This window comes from Rhinatrema bivittatum, chromosome 11 (genome assembly GCF_901001135.1).
Source record: "Rhinatrema bivittatum chromosome 11, aRhiBiv1.1, whole genome shotgun sequence".
Classification (NCBI taxonomy): Eukaryota; Metazoa; Chordata; class Amphibia; order Gymnophiona; family Rhinatrematidae; genus Rhinatrema; species Rhinatrema bivittatum.
This window is the reverse complement of record NC_042625.1, coordinates 81,908,092-81,921,468: the sequence shown is the minus strand read 5'-3', so window position 1 is coordinate 81,921,468 and position 13,377 is coordinate 81,908,092. Positions and strand designations below refer to the sequence as shown.

The 13,377-nt window shown below is 41.8% G+C and overlaps 1 protein-coding gene across 1 annotated transcript; it reads right to left on the bottom strand.

Annotated features, from left to right (window-relative positions):
- Nucleotides 1-607: 607 nt before the first annotated feature.
- Nucleotides 608-12,715, bottom strand: ATP5IF1 (ATP synthase inhibitory factor subunit 1). The gene is made up of 3 exons (XM_029571533.1): nucleotides 12,557-12,715; nucleotides 6,937-7,049; nucleotides 608-913 (listed from the first exon to the last, which is right to left on the bottom strand). Exons 1-3 carry the CDS (start codon nucleotides 12,647-12,649, stop codon nucleotides 775-777), a joined length of 345 nt encoding a protein of 114 aa, XP_029427393.1. The 5' UTR covers nucleotides 12,650-12,715; the 3' UTR covers nucleotides 608-774.
- Nucleotides 12,716-13,377: the final 662 nt, after the last annotated feature.

Here is a 13,377-nt window from a genome sequence, read left to right as displayed (position 1 = left end):
ATAAATAACTGCTGCTCTTCTTTTGGTACATGTACATTAATTTGTTATGGCTGATTGGTTTGGGAGAAAATGGGGGGGGGGAATTGTAATCTCAAATACATTCTATTAATTGTTAAATTGAATTTGTTAATAAAGATATTAAAAAAAAAAAGCAAGAAAGCTCTCTATGGCACAAAACACGGAACATGGTAAATGGCAGCAGGACAAAAACACACAAATAGCCCATCGGTCTGACCACCCTTTCCATAAAATAAAAGTACTGAGGCCAGCACTAGCAGTAACGCTGGGAGCGTGAGATTGTATCCAACAGCTCCTGGTTTATGAGTAAGGTTTATTTATTTCTGTCATGGTGTGTGCAAAAGAATTCCATTTCCCCTTCCTGAAATACAACTGCATTCTGCATTTCCTTCACCATACCTCCGAGTAACCTATTTCAATTCAAGCTTTTAGTCTCTCCTGGAGCTCATAAAACTCAATCTCTGTATGGATCTGTAGCAGTTCAGATTGGTAAAGGTCATTTTAAGCAAAATTAACTTTTATTTAAAAAAAAAAAAAATTGAACTTAGAACTTAAGTGCAGGAAAAAGAAAAAAAAACAAAACCCACAGTGAAAAGTTGAATGACTACTATAATTTTATTCATGTATGTCAAACTCACACAGAATATAGTTTCCATCATGCAGAAAGCTGCACAGCAAGTGTAATACAATTATTAAACTGGAACAACTGTGCCTAACATGGGAACATTTAGCAATTTGCTGACCCCCATTCATAACTTAGTCATCATTTAGCTTTTTGATCTTGTACTTGTGGCGCTCAATTTCTTTCTGTAGACGTTCAATCTCTTTTTTGTGGTGGTCAATTTCTTCCTCATGGTGCTTCTTGAGTGATGACAACTGCTCACGTTCTTTCTGCCTGTGAAAAGTAGTAACAGGGTCAAAGTATGCTTAGTGGTACTCATTCTTGCTCAGTCATCCAACACGCACAGAAAACCAGAATCAGACCAGGATCTGTGGTAGGAAGCTAAAGAAATAGGCCCAACTATCCCCTAGATTCATGAAAATGCTATGGATAACGCCCATGGTACGAAAAAGGGGCTTGTCACGGTAAAGCACCCCGCGATACTTCGATTTCGCAGTGAGAGCAAGAGACAGAGTGTTGAGGGGCCTGTTTTCCATGCAGAGTGAGATGTACAAACAGCACAATACACCTCAGTGAAGATTTGACATCATTCGGAGTGAGGAAAGTCTCACAAAGTTGAGATTTCTACTATGTTCTCTCGCTCTAGCTTGATAGACTCTAACACAGGGTTTTTGTTCTGGATTGCATTTATTCAGTTTACTAATTCATTAGTTTTACTTCCTGCCTATGCAATCAAGGCCTTAGGTGGCATACACAAAAAATGTAAATAAATAAAACCACACAACTTCAACTCCCCTCAAAAAAAAATGTAATCACAAAATAAAAGCTTCCCAACATGGATTATTCAAAACAGCAACCAACAATATAATCCCCTAAAACCATCTACTAAAAAAGAGAAAATCCCCAGACATCCTTCCTTACTTCCCACATGCCTAGAAACATGGCGACAGAAAAAGACCACAAGGCCTTTCTATATCTGCCCATCCACATCATCTATTTCAGCTTTACCACTCCCTCAAATCTCCTGGGTTTATCCTATGCTCTCTTGCATTGTTACTTGCCTCCACGGAGAGGCTGTTCCATGCATCCACTACTCTTGCCGTAAAGAAATATTTCCTTAAATTATTCCCAAGTCTACCCGCTTTCGCCCCCATCCCATGACCCCTCATTCTAGAGCCTCCTTTCATTTGAAAAAGGCCCACTTCCTCTGCCTGGAAACCTTGGGGGTATTTAAGTGCCCCATCATACATCCCCTATCCCAAACCACATCTTCAAAACAATAGAAACCAGTTGCAATCAGTCCAGAACTTGGCTACTAAAATGGTCAATAGTCTTTTTCTAAAGCATATGTGGACAGACTTAGATCTAAACATGTAAACCCTAGTGCAGGAATGGGCAATTCCGGTCCCTGAGGGTCGCAAACCAGTCCAGTTTTCAGAATATGCATGAGAGAGATTTGCATGTGGTAAGCAAATCTCAAGGACTGGTATTGCCCACTCCTGCTCTAGGGTATATGCATGTAGATTTAAATCTGTCCCCAAATGCTTTAGAAAAATACCATTGACCATTTCAGCAGCCAACTTCTGGACTGATTCCAACCGGTTTATATTGTTTTGAAGATGTGGTTTCCAGAACTGTGTATGGTATTCCAAAGGCTTATACAGGGGCAACATCACCTTTTTTCTGCTGATCATTCCTCTCCCTATGCACCCAAGCATCTTTCTGGCTTTTGTCATCACTTTATCTACCAGTTTGGCTACCTTAAGATCATCACAGATTTCACTCTTTCATGCTTAAAATTTCACCCCCTATTACTGTACCTCTCCCGTGGGTTTTTGCAACCTAAATGCATAACTGCATTTTTTAACATTAAATCTTGGCTGCCAGACCCTAGACCATTCCTCAAACTTTGCTAGATCCCTTCTCATTTTCCAGACCTTCCTGGCTGTCTATCCTGTTGCAGATTTTGGTATTGGCGACAACCTCTCTCTGATCATCCTTCCGCAATATTGTTCATGAAAACAGAAAAAACCTGATTCAAAGACAAATCCCTATGGTGTACTGCTAATAACATCCTAACTCACTCACTTTAGAGCCTGTACCAAGAGCATTCAATGTATTTATAAATCACCTATGTGGAACCATGTCAAAGGCCTAATTGAAATCCAAGTATGCTCTATCCTGATCCAAATCCCTGGTCATCCAGTAAAAGAGTTTGATCAAATTCATCTGACAAGACTTACCTCTGGTAAAAACTTGCTGCCTCAGATCTTGTAATCCATTGGATTACCGAAACTACATTATCTGTTTAAGGGGCAATTCCTTTAAATTTGCTCACCAGAGAGGTCAGAATTTGGTACACCTGGCAGCTCTCTGAATTTGGCCCAGAGACACTGGAATTTTGAACAAGTTACCAGGTCTCCAGGCTAATATCCCAAAACTCTGGGTGCCTCGCTTCCAGAATAAGAAGCAACTGGAGCAGCACAGGCCCAAAGGAGGAAGAAAAGCAGCAGCATTGGACCTGTGCAGGGAATATGAAAACAGGGGCAGTACAAGCCCGCACTGCAGAGGAGAAAGAAGGATTGTTGGGCCTGTAGAAATAGGTGGCTAATGGGGGATTGAGGAGAGGACATGATAGAGAAGAATGAGTGAATGCGTAGAGAAAGCAGTAAGTCGTAAGGGCTCTTTGATAAGGTTTTCTATAAAGCCAAGTAGTTTGGCGACTGTGAAGAAATAAAGATAATTACAGTACAAGGAGATCGCACTGATCAGACTTGAAGGAATAGCCAAGGCTGTTGAATTGCTAAAAAAGTGTTAAAAGTTAAAGTATGTTAAACATCAGCATTAAGTTTAGTTTCTGCCTTTTGGGCTCACTTTATAAGAAATCATATGACTTTCAAAAATCCAGTCTTATAAGCATAAATGAGAAAAATATAATGCCAATCAGCTGGAAAATGTTATGCAAACAAACTAACCTATTGGTGTTTAAGTTTAGAGGCAGTGATGTATTTAAAGAGTGTAACACCTCAGAAGAGCTGAGCTGGCATCTACTCTGCATCGCTCCTATTATGAGATCTCTTATAATAAAAGCGTAATGATGATTTTTCTCTGGCTGTTCATATTCGGTGTTTAGTAGCACCTCCAACAGAGTGCATATACATATATGTGTGAGGAAGGAGAGAGTGTGTGTGCATGTCGGTGAATGAGGAGTGAGCATGTGAGTGCATTAGTGGGTGTGAGAGAATCTGTGTGCAGGCTACTACTGGCCCTCCACATCCACACCGTGACAATCTCAGGGTGACTGGAAATCAAGCAGTTTCCAGGCATGCTAACTGACCTGTAGTTCCAAGCCTCTTCCTTACTTCAACTTTCGTGAACAGGAACCACATTTGCCTATCTCCAGAACTACTCCCAGTTCTAAAGTACTGAAAAGGTAAACCCCAAAACTTCCTAACTCCTTCAGCCTTTAGAACATCCTAATGTCAACAGAAAAAAAACAAAAAAAACCTCAACTGAAGTTAGAAATCTAACCGAAAGAAGCAGGTCTTCAAAAGTTTGTGAACAAATACTTCTCCAATCTAAGGAACCAGATTCCAAAGCTTAGGTGCAAAACAAGAGAAAGTCTTCTTTCGAGTACAAGTCTAGCTAGTGCTAAAGTTGGAGTCGTTTTGAATATAGACACTCTCTGGAAAGGTGGGATAGAAACAGTTTCTGGTAAATAAAAATATATCTATATCTATATATCTATATCTATCTCCACATTTAAGGAAAAAAATTCTTCCAAAGAATTTAGCATTTCAGCTGTTTCTCTCATTCATATAGCAGTAGGATTCCTGTACAGGGTTTCAATGAAGCTCAATAGAGCAAACCTCCCAAACGCACTCTCCCCCTTACTCCTCTTTGCATATCTATGAATACCACTGGCATCCTTCTAGCTTGCAACCTTGGGTTCTTCAATTCCTCTCACCTTCTCTGCAAACATTCAAAACACTACTAGAATATGTATTCTCTGCAATATTACCAAAAATCTATATTCTGCCCAAAATCCTTATTCACTTGCTCCTCTCCTGATTAGCTATAATCTGAGCCATATGTCTTCAGCGTATTCAAGATTCAGCCGCACAACTTATCTTCCTTCCTTGGTTCAGCCGATGGTTTTGCACTCTGACGTGATGCAGAAAACAGAGGCTCTAGAACAGGGGTCGGGAACCCATGGCTCGCGAGCCAGATATGGCTCTTTTGAGGGCTGCATCTGGCTCGCAGACACGTGTCGCCATACTTCGCGGTTCCCCGCTGACCCAGCTGCTCCCCGGTCCTCCGTCGCCCGGGCTTAAAATGCTGTCAGCCCGGGCGGAACGCGGCAGGACAGCTGGAGTCAGCGGCACCGGCGTGCTCTCTTCTCCTCCCCCCCCCCCCGGCGGCCCGGAAGAGGAAGTGGAGAGCATCGGGTGCCTGCGCGGGAAGAAGAGACCACGCTAGCGTGGTCTCTTCTTCCCGCAGGCACCCGATGCTCACCACTTCCTCTTCCGGGCCGCCGGGGGGAGGAGAAGAGAGCACGCCGATGCCTGCGCGGGAAGAAGACTGCAGCGCGGCTCGGAGGAAAATGAAAATCTTCAACCGCGGCCGATGGGACTCCGCCTTCGCCTCCGCGAGGGCTGAAAATGAAGGAGGTTAGCGTTGGGAGGGTGGCTGCTGCTGCCGCGAGTTCCCGGGGGGGGGGGGGGGGGGGGGGGGGAGAGAGAGAGTGGATGAGCGAGCAAGCATGTGTGTTTGAGATCCTGTGTGTGTGAGTGAGAGATTGCATGTATGTGAATGATTGAGAGCCTGTATATGTGAAAGAGAGTATGTCTGTGATTGAGATCCTGCCTGTGAGAGAGAGAGCATGAATGTAAGTTTACCATTGGGAACCTGTATGTGTAAGTTTGTAATTGAAAACCTGTTTGTTTGAAAGAGTATGTGTGTATGATTGAGATCCTTTGTGTGTGAGAGAGATCATGTGTATGTATGATTAAGAGCCTGTGTGTATAAGTAAGAGAGAGATCATGTGTGTCTGTGTCTGATTGACAGCTGGTTTAGGTGATGGAGCATGTGAGTATGTGATTGAGAGCCTGTGTTTAAATGAGAGAGAGAGACCATGTGTGTCTGTGTGTGATTGAGAGCTGATTTAGGTGAGGGAGCATGTGAGTATGTGATTGAGAGCCTGTGTGTAAATGAGAGAAAGAGAGGACATGTTTGTAAGCATGTGAATGAGAGTCTGTGTGTGAGAGAAAAAGACAGCATGTATTTATGTGATTGAAAGCCTGTGTGTGTGTAAGCGTGAAAAGATAGACAGCATGTGTGTAAATGTGTAATTAAGAGCCTATATAAGTGAGAGAGAAAAAACATTTGTATATGTGAGTGACTGAGAGCATGTGTGTATAGGTGTGTCATTGAGAGCCAGTGTGAGAGAGAGCGCTGGTATGTGACAGAGAGGAGAAAGTTCCAAGCAAACCACCCCACCTCCTGCTAATTCAGAACAATCTCAGGACACCTGGATATCAAACGTCCCAGGTATGCAGAGCAAAAAATTTTTGTATCCTTATTATTTTTCATTACTGGATCTTTGTGTCTGCTATTTTGAAATATTTTGTTGGTATCTGGAAATGTTTTATATGAGTTTTTAATTATTGGATATTCCACTCATCAGCTGTTTCGAAATATGTTCTTTTTGTTAGTACAGTTTTATTGCTGATGATTTTATATTTCTTGATTTGTTTTATAAGGATGTGTGATGTTTCTTTTTTCCTTTGTTACACTGCATACAGAGACTCTGGCTTGTTGCAGTTTCCAATTCAGTTTTTGTCTGCATGCTTCTTGTTATGCGTTTTGGTCTCTTTATTCTATGTTAGGTGAGGGACAGCACGTGATTCAGGTGAGGTTTTCTGCTGGCGTGTAGTTTCTGTGTAGGACTCTATAGCAGCCTGACTTGGTCCGTTTTCCTAATAGGAGATGTATTGGTGTCTTAAGGCCTGGTGTAATATTTTCAGAGACTTATTGTACTTTAAAAGTGTGATCTTACATAAAATGCACACATTTACTTGTATTTAGTTTTAAACATATTGTATGGCTCTCATGGAATTACATTTTAAAATATGTGGCGTTTATGGCTCTCTCAGCCAAAAAGGTTCCTGACCCCTGCTCTAGAACCAAAAATGCTGTCAGTTCTCTGCTCAGGCTGGTAAGATATTCTGCAGCTGCTCTCTCAAAGCATAGCACAAGCTGAAAGTGTGCAAGTTGAAACATTTTTTTTTGCTTACTTGAAATATCTTTCCTCCTCTGCTGCTTGTTTTTTGCCAAAAGCTCCTCCGGCTTCTCGAATAGATCCACCTCCACCGCCTCCTTTGCCAGCACCTTTCCCCAGTTCTCCCAGCTATAAGCATAAGACAGAAAAACATGAGAACATCTCATAAATATTAAATTAAAGGTAGTGCAACACTGAATCACATGTCAAAAGCTGAATAAAAAGGAGGCTAACCTACAGCTACTCTACCAAAGAGGTTTTGTTTCAAGTGAACTCTTCCAAGCAGTGTAAAGTTGGCATACTATGAGCTGCACATCCCACTGCCAATACCTCTCCTTTTACAGGGGCCTATTTCCTAAGCATCCTTCTCATAAGACACAAAATGGGAAAAATCCTTTAGTACGACTGGTCCCATAAAATACACAATTACAACAAAGATTTATTCCTTTTAAAAGAAGGCAGAGGCTGGTTCTCATACTGTTCTAAGATTTGCCCCACACATATGCACAAAATAATCCACATCAAAGAAGTTTTTATATGGTTTACATCTGTTAATCAAGACCAAACCCTTATTTGCAGCTGGTTCCTGGAAGTAGACCTGCCATGCAGGAGACCCAGATAGGACATCCAAGCTGGCCCTTGTTCAGAACTGCAGGGACTGCTGAGTAGTGTCCACAAGGGACAACTGGGCAAGCACCAGGACTGTCATGATGAGGGGGGGGGGGGGGGGGAAAGAGGGTAAAAAAAACAAAACAAAACACACATTTAGACAAAAAAAAAGTGTTTTAAATAAAAAATGATATCCTATTAAGTCCTTTCGTAGATTACAAACTGGTTAAGACAGGAAACAGAGAATAGGATTAAATGGTTAATTTTCTCAGTGGAAAAGAGTAAACAGTGGAGTGCCTCAGGAATCTGTACTTGGACCAGTGCTTTTCAATATATATATAAATGATCTGGAAAGGAATACGATGAGTGAGGTTTTGCGGATGATACAAAATTATTCAGAGTAGTTAAATCACAAGCAGACTGTGATACATTACAGGAGGACCTTGCAAGACTGGAAGATTGGGCATCCAAATGGCAGATGAAATTTTATGTGGACAAGTGCAAGGTGTTGCATATAGGGACAAATAACCCTTGCTGTAGTTACATGATGTTAGGTTCCATATTAGGAGCTACCACCCAGGAAAGAGATCTAGGCATCATAGTGGATAATACTTTAAAATAGTCGGCTCAGTGTGCTGCAGCAGTCAAAAAAGCAAACAGAATGTTAAGAATTATTAGGAAGGGAATGGTTAATAAAAAACGGAAAATGTCAATGCCTCTATAAATCGCTCCATGGTGAAACCGCACCTTGAATACTGTGTACAATTCTAGTCACCACATCTCAAAAAAGATATAGTTGTGATGGAGAAGGTATAGAGAAGGGCAACCAAAATGATAAAGGGGATGGAACAGCTCCCCTATGAGGAAAGGCTGAAGAGGTTAGGGCTGTTCAGCTTGGAGAAGAGACAGCTGAGGGGGGATATGATAGAGGTCTCAAACGAGTAGATGTGACTCTGTTATTTACACTTTTGAATAATAGAAGGACTAGGGAGCATGCCATGAAGTTAGCAAGTAGCACATTTAAGACTAATCGGAGAAAATTCTTTTTTCACTCAACGCACAATAAAGCTCTGGAATTTGTTGCCAGAGGATGTGGTTAGTGCAGTTAGTGTAGCTGGGCTCAAAAAAGGTTTGGATAAATTCTTGGAGGAGAAGTCCATTAACTGCTATTAATCAAGTTTACCTAGGGAATAGCCACTGCTACTAACTGCATCAGTAGCATGGGATCTTCTTAGTGTTTGGTACTTGCCAGGTTCTTGTGGCCTGGATTGGCCACTGTTGGAAACAGGATGCTGGGCTTGATGGACCCTTGGTCTGACCCAGCATGGCAATTTCTTATGTACATAAATAGCCAAAAATGTTTCCATGTTTAGGTATTAATCATCTATAGCAAACTGTCAGGCTGCTACCCTGTCAGGATTAACAACAAAGAATCACTCCCTATCAGATCAAAGCTGGGGGTACCTCAAGGATCATCCCTTTCACCAACACTATTCAATATTTATCTCCTTCCACTCTGCCATCTACTATCTAACCTCAAGCTAACACACTTCCTTTACGCGGATGACATTCAGATCCTCATCCCGATAATGGAATCCCTCCACAAAACGTGGTCTTACTGGAACAGCTGCCTTTCGGAAATCAAAACATGCTAACAAGCCTCAACCTCGTGCTAAATACTAGCAAAACTGAAATCCTCATAATAGCTCCAGACAAGTGCTCTCTATTCAACCCAACTAGTTCCACCCAACTCTCCTTCACATCAATCGACCACACACCACAAGTAAGAGATCTTGGTGTACTTCTGGACAACCAACTCAACTTCACCAAGTTCATAAACAATACTACCAAAGACTGCTTCTTCAAATTGCAAGTCTTAAAAAAATTAAAACCTCTTCTACACTTCCAAGACTTCCGCTTGGTACTACAATCTATCATCCTCCCTAAACTGGACTATTGCAACTCACTCCTCCTGGGCCTGCCAGCCAACACCATCAAACCACTTCAGATGGTCCAGAACGCGACAGCCAGAATTCTCACTAACACCAAAAAATGGGATCACATCACCCCTATCCTCCAAAATCTTCACTGGCTGCCCATAAAATTTAGGATACAATTTAAATCCCTCATGATGATTCACAAGGCTCTTCACAACATCTCCCCCCTCAACCTATCCTTCCAACTACAGCAACACGTCTCCAATAGACCGATCAGAAGTGCATACCAGAACATGCTTCACACCCAGCCAACAAAAACCTCATTGAGGAAACGAGCTCTGTCCACTGCAGGTCCCCATCTTTGGAACCTGCTCCCACCGGACCTCCGCCAAGAACCATGCCTTCCGACATTCAAAAAAAGAAGCTAAAGACTTGGCTATTCACTCAAGCTTTCCCTGAGAGCTAAAATCTGGTGAAGCAACAGACGATATACCTACCTCTGTACATATGTTCCTGATTTATGGTTCACAGTTACATTTAATTGAGTTTATGAAAGTTCTCTTTTAATAGTTTTCCTGTATACTTGTGTTAATGTATTCTGCCTTGAGGCGACTGTTTTAATGTATTTCCGCCCTTGAGGCGACTGTTCAATTCCTTGTAAACCGGTGCGATATGTATTCTTTACAGGAACATCGGTATATAAAAATTAAAAATAAATAAATAAATACAGTACAGTGCACTCCGGTGGAGTGCACTGTACTGGTCTGTTGGGTCAGACCAAGGGTCCATCAAGCCCAGCATCCTGTTTCCAACAGTGGCCAATCCAGGCCATAAGAACCTGGCAAGTACCCAAAAACTAAGTCTATTCCATGTTACTGTTGCTAGTAATAGCAGGAAGCTGCACATGGCACGCACTTGGACATTCCAACATGACAATGATCCAAAGCATAAGGCCAAGTCGACCCTTCAGTGGCTGAAGCAGAGAAAGTGAAGGTTCTGACTTCATCATTGAGCCACTCTGGGGAGAACTCAAACACGCAGTTCATGCTAGACAACCAAAGAATTTACAGGATCTGGAGGCTTTTTGACAAGAGGAATGGGCAGCTTTACTACATGAGAAAATAAAGGGTCTCATTCACAACTATCACAAAAGTCTGCAAATCATCATTGATGCAAAAAAAAGGGGGCAATACACAATAAAAAAACCCACTTCAGATGGTCCTGAACACCTCCGCAAGAATTCTCTCAAATGCCAAAAAAAGAGATCATATCACCCCAATCCTCCACCACCTCCACTGGCTTCCGATTAAATACAGGATCCAATTCAAGTCTCTAATGATGATACATAAGGCCTTATACAACATCGCGCCTCTCAACTTAACATTTCAAATTCAACTACACACATCCGTGAAACCAACCAGAAGCGCTTATCAGAACAGACTAATCACACAACTGGCGAAATCCGTTCTGAGGAAACGTGCACTATCTACAGCGGGCCCTTCACTTTGGAACTCGCTCCCTCCTGACCTGCGTCTGGAACCATGCCACACTACATTTAAAAAGAAACTTAAGACTTGGTTGTTCAAACAAGCTTTCCCCTAGAACCAAGAACAGGAAGAAAAGTCTTTTCACTCACACAATGATATTTTCAGATCTATTATAGTCTTCCTTTATTCAATCAGATATTTACATATTCATGCTGACTACATACATACTACATACATATACTCATGTGGACTTACATATTTCCATGTTATTTATTGATTTATTAACTGCATGTTTATTAATGGTTTAATATTATACACTATTTGCTTACTTCGATTAATTTGTTCAATGTAAAAACTTGTTTACTTCATTTGTTCAATGTAAAAACTTCGTTTTTTAATTCTGTTCTATGTAAACCGCTAAATGTAGCGATAGTTACTGTTCCTTGTAAACCGGGGTGATATGTATATTATACAGGAACCTCCGGTATATAAATTAAATAAATAAATAAATAGATAATATTAAGAACTAAGGGTATGCAAACTTTTGAACAGGACAATTTTATTTCCCTTATTACTATGGTTTAATGACCTCAGTTTTGAAACCTGACTCCATCTGCTAGCATTGGTCCACAGTCCATCTGGCTACACACTAGGAATTAGTTTAATTTGAAACACATGAAAAATAACGTGTTTTGCCTGATCATTCATGTTTTCTTAAAATGCTACACATCTTACAAATTCAGTAAACTTATGAGCACAACTGCATAATTGTTTCTTTCTGAACATGAGGGGTGGGGGTCTTGGGTGTTGTATTAAATATGAAAACTTGTATGATCATTCAATGAAGAAATTTAAAAAAAAACAAACCATTAAAAACCCATTTGGGTGAGATACCCTGCAACAGTCAAGCTTCCACAGCTGGGATATATCCTTGGTAGTGCACACCAGAATAACTAGGCATTCAGGATGAGCCCACTGATCCTTATGATTCATTTTCTACATTACTATGTAACAATATAGTCAGGAGAATGACCAACACCTTGTAATGTATTACTTCTAAAGTGGGCTTTAATGAAAGAAAGGCATAGATTCCCAATAGTACATTACACAATGCTTATCGCTACATTTATATATAGTTTCACAATGGTTGAAGGTATCACAAAAATAATTTTTTTTCTCTTTACACCACACAAGTTCACAGCTCTAGCTTTGTCACTTAGCTAGAACTTAAAAGGCTTTTAAGCCCAGAACAGCTATTATTCTCTTAGCACCAATTTGTACTCCCTTCCAACTTTCCTCCTTCCGGTTCTATTCAATTCACAATTATCACCGAATAGCAGTTAGGCCTAACACCAGTAATAGCTATCCCGCCTATTGTGTGTACATGGGAAAAATGCTTAGTAGAGCTGGCCCCTGAAAATGGCAACGTGGGGAGGCATCAGATATAGCCAAAGAGATCCTCCCAGTCCCTCCCAAAGAGAACCATGGGGAAGGTGCAATCAGCATTGCTCGAATGGCGGCCCTGCCCAAAGCCTTCGGGTATCATTTCCAGCCGGACTGGCGAGGGAAGCCCTGATCCGGAAAGCGCGACCCCTCCGCTTACCTGGCTGGAATCGTTGTAGCTCCGGCCGCTCATGGTGCTGGTGCAACCCCGCAGTGTGCGCCCTACAACCCTCCGCATCAGCAGCGCCGCCATCACTTTCACTCGTTCACTCCAATCTGCTGACCTTGTCCTGGCCAGGGATTCTGGGAGCGCATCATCAGGTACCGGCCAATCCTGTGCCTGGAGCTAGCCCCTCCCACTCCTTCGAGGAGACGGAGCAATACCGTCTGCAGCCAATCGCCGTGCTCGGCTTGCGTGCCCCTGGCTGTGACGCTACTGGGCGGAAGAGTTGTTGATATCGCATTGTTGAGGGGCTCTAATACTGATCTTAAATCCGCTTGGTCAGGCTCTACTACATTTTAAGGAACATAATCTGTGAGGGTTATATCTTTTACATTCCTCTTACACTAGACGCTACACTGGTTGGTTCTTCTATGAAAGATCCAGCGTGCTGGTGTTGATTTAAGGGAAAAATAACAACTCGATTCCAAGCACAATGCAAACCATTACAATGATACGGAAAGCAAGATCTTAGGCAGAACATAACAGCCCCATTTGCAAAAGAACGGTTAATATAACTCCATGCTATATACCATAGGAACCGATGGCATATACCACAGTAAATGATGGCAAGATCAATTTACTCTATTTAGATTCTTCCATTTTGGGTAGATGAGTATTTAAATTTCGATACACAAATCAACACCAGCTCCCCCATCCTTTTTATTTCACCTCTCAGCTCTTCCTACTACTGTACTTATATCTCTCCGCAGCATGCCCACAACCTGTTAAAGTGCTGGCCTCCACCATCTCTGCTAGTA